Raw genomic sequence first — 22,268 nt, forward strand, 5'->3', positions numbered from 1 at the left:
TTACAAACCAATTGCAAACGTTTTATGGACAGTGTGGTCTATTCAATACAATTACCTAATCATCTAATACCTATCTAATATGAGGTGTTATTTTATTCAATTATAGGGCTTGTTTTATGGTGAGCATTGGTTAATCACGCTAATAAGAGACTATTAACTAAAACTCTAAAACACAAATGTGTAATTAAAAAATGTCGAGACATCTATAAAACTTAAAAATAGCATCGCCCACCTAGCGGCGAACCATAGACATTGCGAAACGTTTCGAAACAGTTATGACGTAACCAAGCCTGAACTCACGTGACTTTAGTGTGACACGCGCTCCGAATCACTTCGAAACAAATGTTTAGCAAAGCTTTTTAAGCTTCACTAGCGAGTTTCGAAAGCGGCCATCTAACACACACACACACATACCCACCATCATGGCGATCAGGTGGGGAATCTGCAGCGCTGGAAGAATCAGTCATGACTTTACAGTAGCACTGAAGACTCTCCCGCCAGAACAACACCAGGTACAGACAAACACACCTGAGAAACTTCATTCAGCTCAGTGTCAAACTACAGGATACACACACACACACACACAACACACACACTGCATGAGGACGGCGTTCACCGAGTTAATACTGACACTGACATGCATCAGTCTCATCTGAGACACTTTTAATGATGCATTCCACAAACTTCTTTATTTGCCTAGTGTAAACAACCCTCACTTCTGAATCCGGGAACTTTACTGTGCAGCGAGAAACAGCGACACCGTCAACGGATACATTGTTGCATATAATATAGTGTTTAATTATGCACAGAAATAGATACATTGACATTGTTGCATGTAATATAGCGTTTAATTATGCACAGAAATAGATACATTGTTGCATATAATATAGTGTTTAATTATGCACAAGAATAGATACATTGACATTGTTGCATGTACTATAGTGTTTAATTATGCACAGAAATTGATACATTGTTGCATGTAATATAGTGTTTAATTATGCACAGAAATAGATACATTGTTGCATGTAATATAGTGTTTAATTATGCACAGAAATGGATACATTGTTGCATGTAATATAGTGTTTAATTATGCACAGAAATTGATACATTGTTGCATGTAATATAGTGTTTAATTATGCACAGAAATTGATACATTGTTGCATGTAATATAGTGTTTAATTATGCACAGAAATGGATACATTGTTGCATGTAATAGTGTTATGCACTATAACGGTATATGTACGTACTAATATTATTTTTTTTAAAGTAAAGTAAAATCTAAAATAATGTACATGAAATCTGGTATTATTTATTATAATTTTAAGAATGATAAAATGTAATTGTATATCTGAATACAGGTGGTGGCTGTTGGTGCGCGTGACCTGACGCATGCGCAGGAGTTTGCGCAGAAGCACGGGATCCCGCGCGCATACGGCAGCTATGAGGAGCTGGCCAAAGATCCCGAGATCGGTGAGACATTATACTGATCTCAGAACAGCATCTGTGCAAAACTGCCATCAGAATCTGTCCGTTAAACTGCCTTCTTTCCTTACACTTAGTGTCAACATCATCTCAAGGTTGAAAATATCTAGCTTCTCTTCTGTTAAAAAAAAAAAATGATACCCACTATAGTACTGCAAAATGTATGTATTTATATTCAACATATTATACATTTAATCAGTTTTTATCTTAACACACTTAAATTTAAATAATTATCTTTGGTATGATTACTTTAATCGTCCCTTTTAAGGGAAATTAGTTGTGGGCATTACATTTGAAGCTGTGTAGCAAGATAAATCCATCAGTAACAATCACACTGCCATGTCCTTCACATTAGAATTCAGTGGTGTTGGAGCTAAAATAACAGAAGTACTTGTATGGTAGTATTATTAATGTAGTGGTAGTAGTAGTAGTATTGTATTGTATTAATAGGAGAGTGTAGAGATGCTGATGTGTTCCAGATGTGTGTAGTGAGTGTAGAGATGGTGTTCCAGATGTGTTGAGTGTATAGAGATGATGTGTAGTGAGAGTGTAGAGATGGTGTTCCAGATGTGTTGAGTGTATAGAGATGATGTGTAGTGAGAGTGTATAGATGATGTTCCAGATGTGTTGAGTGTATAGAGATGATGTTCCAGATGTGTTGAGTGTATAGAGATGATGTTCCAGATGTGTTGAGTGTATAGAGATAATGTTCCAGATGTGTTGAGTGTATAGAGATGATGTTCCAGATGTGTTGAGTGTATAGAGATGATGTTCCAGATGTGTTGAGTGTATAGAGATAATGTTCCAGATGTGTTGAGTGTATAGAGATGATGTGTAGTGAGAGTGTAGAGATGATTTTCCAGATGTGTAGTGAGTGTGTAGAGATGCTGATGTGTTCCAGATGTGTAGTGAGTGTGTAGAGATGCTGATGTGTTCCAGATGTGTAGTGAGTGTAGAGATGCTGATGTGTTCCAGATGTGTAGTGAGTGTGTATAGATGATGTTCCAGATGTGTTGAGTGTGTAGAGATGCTGATGTGTTCCAGATGTGTAGTGAGAGTGTAGATATGTTCCAGATGTGTTGACTGTGTATAGATGATGTTCCAGATGTGTAGTGAGAGTGTAGAGATGATGTTCCAGATGTGAGTGTGTATAGATGATGTTCCAGATGTGTTGAGTGTGTATAGATGATGTTCCAGATGTGTAGTGAGTGTGTAGAGATGCTGATGTGTTCCAGATGTGTAGTGAGTGTGTAGATATGCTGATGTGTTCCAGATGTGTAGTGAGTGTGTAGAGATGCTGATGTGTTCCAGATGTGTAGTGAGTGTGTAGAGATGATGTTCCAGATGTGTAGTGAGTGTATAGATGATGTTCCAGATGTGTTGAGTGTGTATAGATGATGTTTCAGATGTGTAGTGCGAGTATAGAGATGCTGATGTGTTCCAGATGTGTAGTGAGTGTATAGATGTTCCAGATGTGTTGAGTGTGTATAGATGATGTTCCAGATGTGTAGTGAGAGTGTAGAGATGCTGATGTGTTCCAGATGTGTAGTGAGTGTATAGATGATGTTCCAGATGTGTTGAGTGTGTATAGATGATGTTCCAGATGTGTAGTGAGTGTAGAGATGCTGATGTGTTCCAGATGTGTAGTGAGTGTATAGATGATGTTCCAGATGTGTAGTGAGTGTGTAGAGATGATGTTCCAGATGTGTAGTGAGTGTATAGATGATGTTCCAGATGTGTTGAGTGTGTATAGATGATGTTCCAGATGTGTAGTGAGAGTGTAGAGATGCTGATGTGTTCCAGATGTGTAGTGAGTGTGTAGAGATGCTGATGTGTTCCAGATGTGTAGTGAGTGTGTAGAGATGATGTTCCAGATGTGTAGTGAGTGTGTAGAGATGCTGATGTGTTCCAGATGTGTAGTGAGTGTATAGATGATGTTCCAGATGTGTTGAGTGTGTATAGATGATGTTCCAGATGTGTAGTGAGAGTGTAGAGATGATGTTCCAGATGTGTAGTGAGTGTGTAGAGATGATGTTCTAGATGTGTAGTGAGTGTGTAGAGATGATGTTCCTGATGTGTAGTGAGAGTGTAGAGATGATGTTCCAGATGTGTAGTGAGTGTATAGATGATGTTCCAGATGTGTTGTGTGTAGAGATGATGTTCCAGATGTGTAGTGAGTGTAGAGATGCTGATGTGTTCCAGATGTGTAGTGAGTGTATAGATGATGTTCCAGATGTGTTGAGTGTGTATAGATGATGTTCCAGATGTGTAGTGAGTGTATAGATGATGTTCCAGATGTGTTGAGTGTGTATAGATGATGTTTCAGATGTGTAGTGAGTGTATAGATGATGTTCCAGATGTGTAGTGAGTGTATAGATGATGTTCCAGATGTGTAGTGAGTGTGTAGAGATGCTGATGTGTTCCAGATGTGTAGTGAGAGTGTAGAGATGATGTTCCAGATGTGTTGAGTGTGTATAGATGATGTTCCAGATGTGTAGTGAGTGTATAGATGATGTTCCAGATTTGTAGTGAGTGTATAGATGATGTTCCAGATGTGTTGAGTGTGTATAGATGATGTTCCAGATGTGTAGTGAGTGTGTAGAGATGATGTTCCAGATGTGTTGAGTGTGTATAGATGATGTTCCAGATGTGTAGTGAGTGTGTAGAGATGATGTTCCAGATGTGTTGAGTGTGTAGAGATGCTGATGTGTTCAAGATGTGTAGTGAGTGTGTAGAGATGATGTTCCAGATGTGTAGTGAGTGTGTAGAGATGATGTTCCAGATGTGTTGAGTGTGTATAGATGATGTTCCAGATGTGTAGTGAGTGTATAGAGATGATGTTCCAGATGTGTTGAGTGTGTAGAGATGCTGATGTGTTCCAGATGTGGTGTATGTGGGCACGATCCACCCTCATCATCTGTCGGTGGGCGTTCTCTTCATGAACGCTAAGAAGAACCTCCTGTGTGAGAAACCGCTGGCCATGAACCTGAAGGAAGTTCGGGAACTGATCGCCTCAGCGAAGAAGAACGACGTGTTCCTCATGGAGGTGAGCAGAGGTGCAGGTGTTCAGAGTACAGAGAGGTTTTAGGTAAGCACTAAGGAACGAGAGGCTGTGGTGTATCGTGAATAAGTCACGGCTGACGGGCGTTGTCAGGCACGACGCGAAGCGGATACAATATCAATTTGATGATTATGGCTTACAGCTTATAAAACCTTTTCACAATATTCTAATTTTGAATTTGGGGTTTTCATAATCTGCCATAATCATCAAAAGTATAACAAATAAAGGCTTGAAATATCTCACTTTGCATGTAATGAGTCTATATAATATATTAGTTTCACCTTTTAAGTTGAATTACTGAAATAAATGAACTTTTGCTTTCTAATTTCTGGAGTTTCTCCTGTGTGCATGTGGTGTGCAGGCGGTCTGGACGCGCTTCTTCCCGGCCTCGGCTGAGGTCCGCCGGCTGCTGTCCCGGGACGAGGTGGGCGAGGTGAGGCTGGTGCGGGCGGACTTCGGGGCGTCCCTCCTGCATGTGTCCCGGGCCGTGGAGAAGCATCTGGGAGGAGGAGCTCTGATCGACATCGGCATCTACTGTCTGCAGTTCGTGCTCATGGTGTTCAGCGGAGAGAAACCGGAGCGCGTACAGGCGACGGGGTTCTGTCTGGACACGGGTACTCACGATATTACAGGCCAAACATCATGATGATGATGATGATGATGATGATGATTGACACTTGGATCGTATTTGATGCAGGCCTGCAGGGCACATCACTTTATAATAATAATAATATATATATACAGTGGGTACGGAAAGTATTCAGACCCCTTAAATTTTTCACTCTTTGTTATATTGCAGCCATTTGCTAAAATCATTTAAAGGGATAGTTCACTTTAAAATTAAAATTCTGTCATCATTTACTCACCCTCAAGTTGTTTCAAACCTGTATTAATTTATTTCTTCTGCTGAACACAAAGAAAGATATTTTGAAGAATGTCAGTAACCAGACAGTAGTCTGTACCCATTGACTTCCATAGTAGGAAAAAAAAATACTATGGAAGTCAATGGGTACAGACTACTGTCTGGTTACTGACATTCTTCAAAATATCTTTCTTTGTGTTCAGCAGAAGAAATAAATTAATACAGGTTTGAAACAACTTGAGGGTGAGTATATGATGACAGAATTTTCACTTTAAAGTGAACTATCCCTTTAAGTTCTTTTTTTCCTTCATTATTGTACACACAGCACCCCATATTGACAGAAAAACACAGAATTGTTGACATTTTTGCACATTTATTAAAAAAGGATGCAATGTCAATATGGAGTGCTGTGTGTAGAATAATGAGGAAAAAAAATTAACAAATGATTTTAGCAAATGGCTGCAATATAACAAAGAGTGAAACATACTTTCCGTACCCACTGTATATATATATATGACACTGCCGTTCAAAAGTCCGGGATCGGTATTTTTAATGTTTTTACAAGAAGTCTCTTCTGTGTGTTTGACTAATATCCGCAGGTGTGTGTGTGTGTGTGTGTGTGTGACTGTAATATCCACAGGTGTGTGTGTTTGACTAATATACGCAGGTGTGTGTGTGTGTGTGTGTGTGTGTGTGAGACTGTAATATCCGCAGGTGTGTGTGTGTGACTAATATCCACAGGTGTGTGTGTTTGACTGTAATATCCGCAGGTGTGTGTGTGTGTGACTAATATCCACAGGTGTGTGTGTGACTGTAATATCCGCAGGTGTGTGTTTGACTGTAATATCCGCAGGTGTGTGTGTGTGTGTGTGTGTGTGTGTGTGACTAATATCCACAGGTGTGTGTGTGACTAATATCCACAGGTGTGTGTGTGTGTGTGACTAATATCCACAGGTGTGTGTGTGACTGTAATATCCACAGGTGTGTGTGTTTGACTGTAATATCCGCAGGTGTGTGTGTGTGTGTGTGTGTGTGTGTGTGTGTGTGTGTGTGTGTGACTGTAATATCCGCAGGTGTGTGTGTTTGACTGTAATATCCGCAGGTGTGTGTGTGTGTGTGTGTGTGTGTGTGTGTGTGTGTGTGTGACTGTAATATCTGCAGGTGTGTGTGTGACTAATATCCACAGGTGTGTGTGTGTGTTTGACTGTAATATCCGCAGGTGTGTGTGTGTGTGTGTGTGTGTGTGTGTGTGTGTGACTGTAATATCCGCAGGTGTGTGTGTGAGTAATATCCACAGGTGTGTGTGTTTGACTGTAATATCCGCAGGTGTGTGTGTGTGTGACTGTAATATCCAATGGTGTGTGTGTGTGTGTGACTGTAATATCCGCAGGTGTGTGTGTGTGACTGTAATATCCACAGGTGTGTGTGTGTGACTGTAATATCCACAGGTGTGTGTGTGTGACTGTAATATCCACAGGTGTGTGTGTGTGACTGTAATATCCGCAGGTGTGTGTGTGTGTGTGTGTGACTGTAATATCCGCAGGTGTGTGTGTGTGTGTGTGTGTGACTGTAATATCCGCAGGTGTGTGTGTGTGTGTGTGTGACTGTAATATCCACAGGTGTGTGGGTTTGACTGTAATATCCACAGGTGTGTGTGTGTGACTGTAATATCCACAGGTGTGTGTGTGTGTGTGTGACTGTAATATCCACAGGTGTGTGTGTGTGTGTGTGTGTGTGTGTGTGTGTGTGTGTGTGTGTGTGTGACTGTAATATCCACAGGTGTGTGTGTGTGACTGTAATATCCGCAGGTGTGTGTGTGTGTGTGTGTGACTGTAATATCCACAGGTGTGTGGGTTTGACTGTAATATCCACAGGTGTGTGTGTGTGTGTGTGTGTGTGACTGTAATATCCACAGGTGTGTGTGTGTGTGTGTGTGACTGTAATATCCACAGGTGTGTGTGTGTGACTAATATCCACAGGTGTGTGTGTGTGTGTGTGTGTGACTGTAATATCCACAGGTGTGTGGGTTTGACTGTAATATCCGCAGGTGTGTGTGTGTGTGTGTGTGACTGTAATATCCACAGGTGTGTGTGTGACTGTAATATCCGCAGGTGTGTGTGTTTGACTGTAATATCCGCAGGTGTGTGTGTTTGACTGTAATATCCGCAGGTGTGTGTGTGTGTGTGACTGTAATATCCACAGATGTGTGTGTGACTGTAATATCCACAGGTGTGTGGGTTTGACTGTAATATCCGCAGGTGTGTGTGTTTGACTGTAATATCCGCAGGTGTGTGTGTTTGACTGTAATATCCGCAGGTGTGTGTGTGTGTGTGTGTGACTGTAATATCCACAGATGTGTGTGTGACTAATATCCGCAGGTGTGTGTGTGACTAAAATCCACAGGTGTGTGTGTTTGACTGTAATATCCGCAAGTGTGTGTGTGTGTGACTAATATCCACAGGTGTGTGTGTGACTAATATCCACAGGTGTGTGTGTGTGTTTGACTGTAATATCCGCAGGTGTGTGTGTGTGTGTGACTGTAATATCTGCAGGTGTGTGTGTGACTGTAATATCCGCAGGTGTGTGCGTTTGACAGTAATATCCGCAGGTGTGTGTGTTTGACTGTAATATCCACAGGTGTGTGTGTGTGTGTGTAATATCCACAGGTGTGTGTGTGACTGTAATATCCACAGGTGTGTGTGTTTGACTGTAATATCCACAGGTGTGTGTGTTTGACTGTAATATCCACAGGTGTGTGTGTGTGACTAATATCCACAGGTGTGTGTTTGACTGTAATATCCACAGGTGTGTGTGTGACTAATATCCACAGGTGTGTGTGTGACTGTAATATCCGCAGGTGTGTGTGTGTGACTGTAATATCCACAGGTGTGTGTGTGACTAATATCCACAGGTGTGTGTGTGACTGTAATATCCACAGGTGTGTGTGTGACTGTAATATCCACAGGTGTGTGTGTGACTAATATCCACAGGTGTGTGTGTGACTGTAATATCCACAGGTGTGTGTGTGTGACTAATATCCACAGGTCTGTGTGTGACTGTAATATCCGCAGGTGTGTGTGTGACTAATATCCACAGGTGTGTGTTTGACTGTAATATCCGCAGGTGTGTGTGTGACTAATATCCACAGGTGTGTGTGTGACTGTAATATCCGCAGGTGTGTGTGTGACTAATATCCACAGGTGTGTGTGTGACTGTAATATCCACAGGTGTGTGTGTGACTAATATCCACAGGTGTGTGTTTGACTGTAATATCCGCAGGTGTGTGTGTTTGACTGTAATATCCACAGGTGTGTGTGTGACTAATATCCACAGGTGTGTGTTTGACTGTAATATCCACAGGTGTGTGTTTGACTGTAATATCCGCAGGTGTGTGTGTGTGTGTGTGTGACTGTAATATCCACAGGTGTGTGTGTGTGTGACTGTAATATCCACAGGTGTGTGTGTGTGTGACTGTAATATCCACAGGTGTGTGTGTTTGACTGTAATATCCACAGGTGTGTGTGTGTGACTAATATCCACAGGTGTGTGTTTGACTGTAATATCCACAGGTGTGTGTGTGACTAATATCCACAGGTGTGTGTTTGACTGTAATATCCGCAGGTGTGTGTGTTTGACTGTAATATCCACAGGTGTGTGTGTGTGTGTGTGTAATATCCACAGGTGTGTGTGTGACTGTAATATCCGCAGGTGTGTGTGTTTGACTGTAATATCCACAGGTGTGTGTTTGACTGTAATATCCACAGGTCTGTGTGTGACTGTAATATCCACAGGTGTGTGTGTGACTGTAATATCCACAGGTGTGTGTGTGACTGTAATATCCACAGGTGTGTGTGTGACTGTAATATCCGCAGGTGTGTGTGTTTGACTGTAATATCCACAGGTGTGTGTTTGACTGTAATATCCACAGGTGTGTGTTTGACTGTAATATCCACAGGTGTGTGTGTTTGACTGTAATATCCACAGGTGTGTGTGTGTGTGTGTGTAATATCCGCAGGTGTGTGTGTTTGACAGTAATATCCACAGGTGTGTGTTTGACTGTAATATCCACAGGTGTGTGTGTGACTAATATCCACAGGTGTGTGTGTGTGTGTGTGTAATATCCGCAGGTGTGTGACTAATATCCACAGGTGTGTGTGTGTGTGTGTGTGATATCCGCAGGTGTGTGTGTGTGTAATATCCACAGGTGTGTGTGTGTGTGTAATATCCACAGGTGTGTGTGTGTAATATCCGCAGGTGTAGATGAAGCGATGGTCATCACACTGGTGTTCTCAGGACACAGAATGGCCGTCTGTACCTGCACAATCTCCACTGATCTCCCAAACGAAGCCGTCATCGTCGGGACCAAAGGCACCATCAAGGTCTGTCCTCATCCCTGCTCGTGTGTATATATATATATATGATCATATATTACTGGAACTGCTGTCATATTCTGGCAGATGCAGCTTTTAAAGTCAAATTATTGTTGTACTGTTGAAACTAAATCACACACACACACAAACATCTCGTGATCGTGATCCAGATTATTTACATTCATTTGGCAGATGCTTTTATTCAAAGTGTCGGAGTGAATCTGATGCAGGCCTGCAGCGTACATCACTTTTTAATAATAATACTTTTTATTCATTTGTATAGCACCTTTCATACAGAAAATTAATCTTAATGTGCTTTATAGATCATAAAACAACATTTAAAGCATTAGTGGGGAAAAAAATACACACACACATGTACACACTATGTATTAACATGGTTGACAAGTATTAATACAATGACTAAAGAGACTTAAAATACATACAGTACATTTAATAAGCAAATGTATTATTTTTATATAATAATGTCATGTTTAATAAGGTTCCATTTGTTAATATTAGTTAACTACATTAATAAACATGAACTAAGAATGAAAAACACTTCCAAAGCATTTATTAATGTTAATGTCAACATTTACTAATACATTATTACAATCAAAAGTTGTTTATGTTAATATTATTGAATCTACCTGAGCTGACATGAACTAACCATGAATATTTATACTTTTGATTAAATACTGAAACTAATGTATCGCTTCGCTTGTTATTAATGTACTAACAACCATTAACTAGCAGGACCTTATTGTAAAGTGTCGTGTACATTTTATTTTTAAATTAACTTTAAAAAGATATGTTTCCAAATGCTTGGAGCGTGTCTTGTTTATCATCATCAGCGTATGAATGTATGATTTATAAACCACACTCAAAATTCTCAATTTCAAGTGAAGAATGCAGGATTCCCTGTGCATCAAACCCAATACCTTTGAAAAACGATTCGTTTCATTAGCCGCGTTTCCATTACAGATTTGCACAAAACTTTAGCGTTTTTTTTTCTAAATGTCGATAAAAAAATGATTGCGAAATGACGGCGTTTCCATTAAACAATGTTATGCGGCTAAAACTAAAAAAAAAAAAGCTACTTTTGAGAGACAATAACTTTATATACAGTGCACTTTCAGAGTTAAAACTTTGCAGGATGTTTTCATTCACACACTACATGCAAGTTAATTTTCAAAAATCCATAATAGGGACAGATGACTTTACAGACACTTTCAGAGCTGCATCTTCTGTTATGTTTGTGAGCTTGTCTTATTTATCATTATCAGGGTATAAATGTATGACTTATAAACCACACTCGAGTCAAGAATGCAGGATTCCCTGTGCATCAAACTCAGTGCCTTTGTGCATCAGTGGAACTACAGGAACGATCCGTCTGAGTTTTAAAGGCACATGTTGCATCTTCTGTGTTATTTGTGTGACTCAGATTCCAGCTCACATGTGGTGCCCGACGTCTCTGATGGTGAACGGTGTGGAGACTCAGTATCCGCTGCCTGAACAGCACAGGCATGCGTTACGAGGCAGAAGAGGTCCGGCACTGCTTGCTGAAAGGTCATCACATGGCACGATAGACTCATGTCAATCTGAATTGCTGGATTAAAGGGATAATTCACCCAAAAATGAACATTAGCCCATGATTTACTCACCCTCAAGCCATCCTGCATATGACATTCTTCTTTCAGACGAACACAGTCAGAGTTATATTAGAAAATGTCCTGGCTCTTCCAAGCTTTATAATGGCTGTTTCTGTTTTGAAGTCCATATAAGTGCATCTATCCATCATAAAAGTGCATCTATCCATCATAAAAGTGCATCTGTCCATCATAAAAGTGCATCTGTCCATCATAAAAGTGCATCTATCCATCATAAAAGTGCATCCGTCCATCATAAAAGTGCATCTATCCATCATAAAAGTGCATCTATCCATCATAAAAGTGCATCTGTCCATCATAAAAGTGCATCCGTCCATCATAAAAGTGCATCTGTCCATCATAAAAGTGCATCTGTCCGTCATAAAAGTGCATCTATCCGTCATAAAAGTGCATCCGTCCATCATAAAAGTGCATCTGTCCATCATAAAAGTGCATCTATCCATCATAAAAGTGCATCTGTCCGTCATAAAAGTGCATCCGTCCATCATAAAAGTGCATCTGTCCATCATAAAAGTGCATCTGTCCGTCATAAAAGTGCATCTATCCGTCATAAAAGTGCATCCGTCCATCATAAAAGTGCATCCGTCCATCATAAAAGTGCATCTATCCATCATAAAAGTGCATCTGTCCATCATAAAAGTGCATCCGTCCATCATAAAAGTGCATCCGTCCATCATAAAAGTGCATCCGTCCATCATAAAAGTGCATCCGTCCATCATAAAAGTGCATCTGTCCATCATAAAAGTGCATCCGTCCATCATAAAAGTGCATCCGTCTATCATAAAAGTGCATCTGTCCATCATAAAAGTGCATCCGTCCATCATAAGAGTGCATCTATCCATCATAAAAGTGCATCCGTCCATCATAAAAGTGCATCCGTCCATCATAAAAGTGCATCTATCCATCATAAAAGTGCATCCGTCTATCATAAGAGTGCATCTGTCCATCATAAGAGTGCATCTGTCCATCATAAAAGTGCATCCGTCCATCATAAGAGTGCATCTGTCCATCATAAAAGTGCATCTGTCCATCATAAAAGTGCATCCGTCTATCATAAAAGTGCATCTATCCATCATAAAAGTGCATCCGTCCATCATAAAAGTGCATCCGTCCATCATAAGAGTGCATCTGTCCATCATAAAAGTGCATCTATCCATCATAAAAGTGCATCTGTCCATCATAAAAGTGAATCTGTCCATCATAAAAGTGCATCCGTCCATCATAAGAGTGCATCTGTCCATCATAAAAGTGCATCTATCCATCATAAAAGTGCATCTGTCCATCATAAAAGTGCATCTGTCCATCATAAAAGTGCATCTATCCATCATAAAAGTGCATCCGTCCATCATAAAAGTGCATCCGTCCATCATAAGAGTGCATCTGTCCATCATAAAAGTGCATCTATCCATCATAAAAGTGCATCTGTCCATCATAAAAGTGCATCTGTCCATCATAAAAGTGCATCTGTCCATCATAAAAGTGCATCTATCCATCATAAAAGTGCATCCGTCCATCATAAAAGTGAATCTGTCCATCATAAAAGTGCATCTATCCATCATAAAAGTGCATCTGTCCGTCATAAAAGTGCATCTATCCATCATAAAAGTGCATCTATCCATCATAAAAGTGCATCTATCCATCATAAAAGTGCATCTGTCCATCATAAAAGTGCATCCGTCCATCATAAAAGTGCATCTGTCCATCATAAAAGTGCATCTATCCATCATAAAAGTGCATCTATCCATCATAAAAGTGCATCTATCCATCATAAAAGTGTATCTGTCCATCATAAAAGTGCATCCGTCCATCATAAAAGTGCATCCGTCCATCATAAAAGTGCATCCGTCCATCATAAGAGTGCATCTGTCCATCATAAAAGTGCATCTATCCATCATAAAAGTGCATCCGTCCATCATAAAAGTGCATCCGTCCATCATAAAAGTGCATCTGTCCATCATAAAAGTGAATCTGTCCATCATAAAAGTGCATCTGTCCATCATAAAAGTGCATCTGTCCATCATAAAAGTGCATCTGTCTATCATAAAAGTGCATCTGTCCATCATAAAAGTGCATCTGTCCATCATAAAAGTGCATCTGTCCATCATAAAAGTGAATCTGTCCATCATAAAAGTGCATCTATCCATCATAAAAGTGCATCTGTCCGTCATAAAAGTGCATCTATCCATCATAAAAGTGCATCTATCCATCATAAAAGTGCATCTATCCATCATAAAAGTGCATCTGTCCATCATAAAAGTGCATCCGTCCATCATAAAAGTGCATCTGTCCATCATAAAAGTGCATCTGTCCATCATAAAAGTGCATCTATCCATCATAAAAGTGCATCTGTCCATCATAAAAGTGCATCTGTCCGTCATAAAAGTGCATCTATCCATCATAAAAGTGCATCTGTCCATCATAAAAGTGCATCTATCCATCATAAAAGTGCATCTATCCATCATAAAAGTGCATCTGTCCATCATAAAAGTGCATCTGTCCATCATAAAAGTGCATCTGTCCATCATAAAAGTGCATCCGTCCATCATAAAAGTGCATCTGTCCATCATAAAAGTGCATCTGTCCATCATAAAAGTGCATCTGTCCATCATAAAAGTGCATCTGTCCATCATAAAAGTGCATCTATCCATCATAAAAGTGCATCTGTCCATCATAAAAGTGCATCTATCCATCATAAAAGTGCATCTATCCATCATAAAAGTGCATCTATCCATCATAAAAGTGCATCCGTCCATCATAAAAGTGCATCCGTCCATCATAAAAGTGCATCTGTCCATCATAAAAGTGCATCTGTCCATCATAAAAGTGCATCTGTCCATCATAAAAGTGCATCTATCCATCATAAAAGTGCATCTGTCCATCATAAAAGTGTCTATCCATCATAAAAGTGCATCTGTCCATCATAAAAGTGCATCTGTCCATCATAAAAGTGCATCTGTCCATCATAAAAGTGCATCTGTCCATCATAAAAGTGCATCTGTCCATCATAAAAGTGCATCTGTCCATCATAAAAGTGCATCTATCCATCATAAAAGTGCATCTGTCCATCATAAGAGTGCATCTGTCCATCATAAAAGTGCATCTGTCCATCATAAGAGTGAATCTGTCCATCATAAGAGTGCATCTGTCCATCATAAAAGTGCATCCGTCCATCATCTGTCCATCATAAAAGTGCATCTATCCATCATAAAAGTGCATCTATCCATCATAAAAGTGCATCTGTCCATCATAAAAGTGCATCTGTCCATCATAAAAGTGAATCTGTCCATCATCTGTCCATCATAAAAGTGCATCTGTCCATCATAAAAGTGAATCTGTCCATCATAAGAGTGCATCTGTCCATCATAAAAGTGCATCTGTCCATCATAAAAGTGCATCTGTCCATCATAAAAGTGCATCTATCCATCATAAAAGTGCATCCGTCCATCATAAAAGTGCATCTATCCATCATAAAAGTGCATCTATCCATCATAAAAGTGCATCTGTCCATCATAAAAGTGCATCCGTCCATCATAAAAGTGCATCTGTCCGTCATAAAAGTGCATCTATCCGTCATAAAAGTGCATCCGTCCATCATAAAAGTGCATCTGTCCATCATAAAAGTGCATCTATCCATCATAAAAGTGCATCTGTCCGTCATAAAAGTGCATCCGTCCATCATAAAAGTGCATCTGTCCATCATAAAAGTGCATCTGTCCGTCATAAAAGTGCATCTATCCGTCATAAAAGTGCATCCGTCCATCATAAAAGTGCATCCGTCCATCATAAAAGTGCATCTATCCATCATAAAAGTGCATCTGTCCATCATAAAAGTGCATCCGTCCATCATAAAAGTGCATCCGTCCATCATAAAAGTGCATCCGTCCATCATAAAAGTGCATCCGTCCATCATAAAAGTGCATCTGTCCATCATAAAAGTGCATCCGTCCATCATAAAAGTGCATCCGTCTATCATAAAAGTGCATCTGTCCATCATAAAAGTGCATCCGTCCATCATAAAAGTGCATCCGTCCATCATAAGAGTGCATCTATCCATCATAAAAGTGCATCCGTCCATCATAAAAGTGCATCCGTCCATCATAAAAGTGCATCTATCCATCATAAAAGTGCATCCGTCTATCATAAGAGTGCATCTGTCCATCATAAGAGTGCATCTGTCCATCATAAAAGTGCATCCGTCCATCATAAGAGTGCATCTGTCCATCATAAAAGTGCATCTGTCCATCATAAAAGTGCATCCGTCTATCATAAAAGTGCATCTATCCATCATAAAAGTGCATCCGTCCATCATAAAAGTGCATCCGTCCATCATAAGAGTGCATCTGTCCATCATAAAAGTGCATCTGTCCATCATAAAAGTGTCTATCCATCATAAAAGTGCATCTGTCCATCATAAAAGTGCATCTGTCCATCATAAAAGTGCATCTGTCCATCATAAAAGTGCATCTGTCCATCATAAAAGTGCATCTGTCCATCATAAAAGTGCATCTATCCATCATAAAAGTGCATCTGTCCATCATAAGAGTGCATCTGTCCATCATAAAAGTGCATCTGTCCATCATAAGAGTGAATCTGTCCATCATAAGAGTGCATCTGTCCATCATAAAAGTGCATCCGTCCATCATCTGTCCATCATAAAAGTGCATCTATCCATCATAAAAGTGCATCTATCCATCATAAAAGTGCATCTGTCCATCATAAAAGTGCATCTGTCCATCATAAAAGTGAATCTGTCCATCATCTGTCCATCATAAAAGTGCATCTGTCCATCATAAAAGTGAATCTGTCCATCATAAGAGTGCATCTGTCCATCATAAAAGTGCATCTGTCCATCATAAAAGTGCATCTGTCCATCATAAAAGTGCATCTATCCATCATAAAAGTGCATCCGTCCATCATAAAAGTGCATCTATCCATCATAAAAGTGCATCTATCCATCATAAAAGTGCATCTGTCCATCATAAAAGTGCATCCGTCCATCATAAAAGTGCATCTGTCCATCATAAAAGTGCATCTGTCCGTCATAAAAGTGCATCTATCCGTCATAAAAGTGCATCCGTCCATCATAAAAGTGCATCTGTCCATCATAAAAGTGCATCTATCCATCATAAAAGTGCATCTGTCCGTCATAAAAGTGCATCCGTCCATCATAAAAGTGCATCTGTCCATCATAAAAGTGCATCTGTCCGTCATAAAAGTGCATCTATCCGTCATAAAAGTGCATCCGTCCATCATAAAAGTGCATCCGTCCATCATAAAAGTGCATCTATCCATCATAAAAGTGCATCTGTCCATCATAAAAGTGCATCCGTCCATCATAAAAGTGCATCCGTCCATCATAAAAGTGCATCCGTCCATCATAAAAGTGCATCCGTCCATCATAAAAGTGCATCTGTCCATCATAAAAGTGCATCCGTCCATCATAAAAGTGCATCCGTCTATCATAAAAGTGCATCTGTCCATCATAAAAGTGCATCCGTCCATCATAAAAGTGCATCCGTCCATCATAAGAGTGCATCTATCCATCATAAAAGTGCATCCGTCCATCATAAAAGTGCATCCGTCCATCATAAAAGTGCATCTATCCATCATAAAAGTGCATCCGTCTATCATAAGAGTGCATCTGTCCATCATAAGAGTGCATCTGTCCATCATAAAAGTGCATCCGTCCATCATAAGAGTGCATCTGTCCATCATAAAAGTGCATCTGTCCATCATAAAAGTGCATCCGTCTATCATAAAAGTGCATCTATCCATCATAAAAGTGCATCCGTCCATCATAAAAGTGCATCCGTCCATCATAAGAGTGCATCTGTCCATCATAAAAGTGCATCTATCCATCATAAAAGTGCATCTGTCCATCATAAAAGTGAATCTGTCCATCATAAAAGTGCATCCGTCCATCATAAGAGTGCATCTGTCCATCATAAAAGTGCATCTATCCATCATAAAAGTGCATCTGTCCATCATAAAAGTGCATCTGTCCATCATAAAAGTGCATCTATCCATCATAAAAGTGCATCCGTCCATCATAAAAGTGCATCCGTCCATCATAAGAGTGCATCTGTCCATCATAAAAGTGCATCTATCCATCATAAAAGTGCATCTGTCCATCATAAAAGTGCATCTGTCCATCATAAAAGTGCATCTGTCCATCATAAAAGTGCATCTATCCATCATAAAAGTGCATCCGTCCATCATAAAAGTGAATCTGTCCATCATAAAAGTGCATCTATCCATCATAAAAGTGCATCTGTCCGTCATAAAAGTGCATCTATCCATCATAAAAGTGCATCTATCCATCATAAAAGTGCATCTATCCATCATAAAAGTGCATCTGTCCATCATAAAAGTGCATCCGTCCATCATAAAAGTGCATCTGTCCATCATAAAAGTGCATCTATCCATCATAAAAGTGCATCTATCCATCATAAAAGTGCATCTATCCATCATAAAAGTGTATCTGTCCATCATAAAAGTGCATCCGTCCATCATAAAAGTGCATCCGTCCATCATAAAAGTGCATCCGTCCATCATAAGAGTGCATCTGTCCATCATAAAAGTGCATCTATCCATCATAAAAGTGCATCCGTCCATCATAAAAGTGCATCCGTCCATCATAAAAGTGCATCTGTCCATCATAAAAGTGAATCTGTCCATCATAAAAGTGCATCTGTCCATCATAAAAGTGCATCTGTCCATCATAAAAGTGCATCTGTCTATCATAAAAGTGCATCTGTCCATCATAAAAGTGCATCTGTCCATCATAAAAGTGCATCTGTCCATCATAAAAGTGAATCTGTCCATCATAAAAGTGCATCTATCCATCATAAAAGTGCATCTGTCCGTCATAAAAGTGCATCTATCCATCATAAAAGTGCATCTATCCATCATAAAAGTGCATCTATCCATCATAAAAGTGCATCTGTCCATCATAAAAGTGCATCCGTCCATCATAAAAGTGCATCTGTCCATCATAAAAGTGCATCTGTCCATCATAAAAGTGCATCTATCCATCATAAAAGTGCATCTGTCCATCATAAAAGTGCATCTGTCCGTCATAAAAGTGCATCTATCCATCATAAAAGTGCATCTGTCCATCATAAAAGTGCATCTATCCATCATAAAAGTGCATCTATCCATCATAAAAGTGCATCTGTCCATCATAAAAGTGCATCTGTCCATCATAAAAGTGCATCTGTCCATCATAAAAGTGCATCCGTCCATCATAAAAGTGCATCTGTCCATCATAAAAGTGCATCTGTCCATCATAAAAGTGCATCTGTCCATCATAAAAGTGCATCTGTCCATCATAAAAGTGCATCTATCCATCATAAAAGTGCATCTGTCCATCATAAAAGTGCATCTATCCATCATAAAAGTGCATCTATCCATCATAAAAGTGCATCTATCCATCATAAAAGTGCATCCGTCCATCATAAAAGTGCATCCGTCCATCATAAAAGTGCATCTATCCATCATAAAAGTGCATCTGTCCATCATAAAAGTGCATCTGTCCATCATAAAAGTGCATCTATCCATCATAAAAGTGCATCTGTCCATCATAAAAGTGTCTATCCATCATAAAAGTGCATCTGTCCATCATAAAAGTGCATCTGTCCATCATAAAAGTGCATCTGTCCATCATAAAAGTGCATCTGTCCATCATAAAAGTGCATCTGTCCATCATAAAAGTGCATCTATCCATCATAAAAGTGCATCTGTCCATCATAAGAGTGCATCTGTCCATCATAAAAGTGCATCTGTCCATCATAAGAGTGAATCTGTCCATCATAAGAGTGCATCTGTCCATCATAAAAGTGCATCCGTCCATCATCTGTCCATCATAAAAGTGCATCTATCCATCATAAAAGTGCATCTATCCATCATAAAAGTGCATCTGTCCATCATAAAAGTGCATCTGTCCATCATAAAAGTGAATCTGTCCATCATAAGAGTGCATCTGTCCATCATAAAAGTGCATCCGTCCATCATCTGTCCATCATAAAAGTGCATCTATCCATCATAAAAGTGCATCTATCCATCATAAAAGTGCATCTGTCCATCATAAAAGTGCATCTGTCCATCATAAAAGTGAATCTGTCCATCATAAGAGTGCATCTGTCCATCATAAAAGTGCATCCGTCCATCATCTGTCCATCATAAAAGTGCATCTATCCATCATAAAAGTGCATCTATCCATCATAAAAGTGCATCTATCCATCATAAAAGTGCATCTATCCATCATAAAAGTGCATCTATCCATCATAAAAGTGCATCTGTCCATCATAAAAGTGAATCTGTCCATCATAAGAGTGCATCTGTCCATCATAAAAGTGCATCCGTCCATCATCTGTCCATCATAAAAGTGCATCTATCCATCATAAAAGTGCATCTATCCATCATAAAAGTGCATCTATCCATCATAAAAGTGCATCTATCCATCATAAAAGTGCATCTGTCCATCATAAAAGTGCATCTGTCCATCATAAAAGTGAATCTGTCCATCATAAAAGTGCATCTATCCATCATAAAAGTGCATCTGTCCATCATAAAAGTGCATCCGTCTATCATAAAAGTGCATCTATCCATCATAAAAGTGCATCCGTCCATCATAAAAGTGCATCCGTCCATCATAAGAGTGCATCTGTCCATCATAAAAGTGCATCTATCCATCATAAAAGTGCATCTGTCCATCATAAAAGTGAATCTGTCCATCATAAAAGTGCATCCGTCCATCATAAGAGTGCATCTGTCCATCATAAAAGTGCATCTATCCATCATAAAAGTGCATCTGTCCATCATAAAAGTGCATCTGTCCATCATAAAAGTGCATCCGTCCATCATAAAAGTGCATCCGTCCATCATAAAAGTGCATCCGTCCATCATAAGAGTGCATCTGTCCATCATAAAAGTGCATCTATCCATCATAAAAGTGCATCTGTCCATCATAAAAGTGCATCTGTCCATCATAAAAGTGCATCTGTCCATCATAAAAGTGAATCTGTCCATCATAAAAGTGCATCTGTCCATCATAAAAGTGCATCCGTCCATCATAAAAGTGCATCCGTCCATCATAAAAGTGCATCTATCCATCATAAAAGTGCATCTGTCCATCATAAAAGTGCATCTGTCCATCATAAAAGTGCATCTATCCATCATAAAAGTGCATCTGTCCATCATAAAAGTGTCTATCCATCATAAAAGTGCATCTGTCCATCATAAAAGTGCATCTGTCCATCATAAAAGTGCATCTGTCCATCATAAAAGTGCATCTATCCATCATAAAAGTGCATCTGTCCATCATAAGAGTGCATCTGTCCATCATAAAAGTGCATCTGTCCATCATAAGAGTGAATCTGTCCATCATAAGAGTGCATCTGTCCATCATAAAAGTGCATCCGTCCATCATCTGTCCATCATAAAAGTGCATCTGTCCATCATAAAAGTGCATCTGTCCATCATAAAAGTGAATCTGTCCATCATAAGAGTGCATCCGTCCATCATCTGTCCATCATAAAAGTGCATCTATCCATCATAAAAGTGCATCTATCCATCATAAAAGTGCATCTATCCATCATAAAAGTGCATCTGTCCATCATAAAAGTGCATCCGTCCATCATCTGTCCATCATAAAAGTGCATCTATCCATCATAAAAGTGCATCTATCCATCATAAAAGTGCATCTATCCATCATAAAAGTGCATCTATCCATCATAAAAGTGCATCTATCCATCATAAAAGTGCATCTGTCCATCATAAAAGTGAATCTGTCCATCATAAGAGTGCATCCGTCCATCATCTGTCCATCATAAAAGTGCATCCGTCCATCATCTGTCCATCATAAAAGTGCATCCGTCCATCATCTGTCCATCATAAAAGTGAATCTGTCCATCATAAAAGTGCATCCGTCCATCATCTGTCCATCATAAAAGTGCATCCGTCCATCATCTGTCCATCATAAAAGTGCATCCGTCCATCATCTGTCCATCATAAAAGTGAATCTGTCCATCATAAAAGTGCATCCGTCCATCATCTGTCCATCATAAAAGTGCATCCGTCCATCATCTGTCCATCATAAAAGTGCATCTATCCATCATAAAAGTGCATCTATCCATCATAAGAGTGCAATTTTATGGACTTCACAACAGCAATGGCCATTCACTACCATTATAAAGTTTGGCAGAGCCAGGTCATTTTTTAATAAAGAGAAGAATGCCGTTTACACTCGGATGACGTGAGTGAGTAAATCACGGGCTAATGGTCAGTGTTCGGGTGAACTATCCCTCTAATGACCTTCAGCTCATAACTGCTGGACTCTGGTCATGTGTTGCAGGGTTGAAGGAGAGCTCCCGCATGTCTCACGCTGACTCGGCTCTGCTGGCGGAGATCATGGATGAAGCCAGGAGACAGGTGGGCGTGGTCTACAGCCAGGACAGCCAATGAGCTGCCTCCGCCATCACGGCTCATTAAAATAGGTCAATAAAAGGTGTTGGGTGTTTTTTTTCATTGGTTCAACCACAAAATAAACTCAAATGTGTTTTACTGTTGATATCATGTGTGTCTTTCTGGTTTATTAGATGATTCAGTCAGATTTCTCTGTAACACTACAATAAGGTTCATTAGTTAACTACATTAATTAGCATGAACTGCACTTATACAGCATTTATTAATCTTTGTTAATGTTAATTTCAACATTTACTAATATTTTATTCAGACATTGGTAACTTTAATGCACTGTGAACTAACATTGAATGACTGTTTATGTTTATTAAGATGAATAAATACTGGAACAAATGTATTACTCA

General features: G+C 39.5%; 1 protein-coding gene across 1 annotated transcript; it reads left to right on the plus strand.

Annotated features, from left to right (window-relative positions):
- Positions 1-278: 278 nt before the first annotated feature.
- Positions 279-22,012, plus strand: dhdh.2 (dihydrodiol dehydrogenase, tandem duplicate 2). Its single transcript, XM_079620478.1, is given in 8 exon segments — positions 279-512; positions 1,359-1,470; positions 4,365-4,528; positions 4,905-5,157; positions 9,660-9,784; positions 11,217-11,287; positions 11,289-11,341; positions 21,797-22,012. Coding segments are annotated over 8 exon segments (978 nt in total). The 5' UTR covers positions 279-422; the 3' UTR covers positions 21,907-22,012.
- The last annotated feature ends 256 nt before the right edge of the window (positions 22,013-22,268 follow it).

The sequence above is a fragment of the Phoxinus phoxinus genome, assembly GCF_949152265.1.
Source record: "Phoxinus phoxinus genome assembly, chromosome: 8".
Taxonomy (NCBI): Eukaryota; Metazoa; Chordata; class Actinopteri; order Cypriniformes; family Leuciscidae; genus Phoxinus; species Phoxinus phoxinus.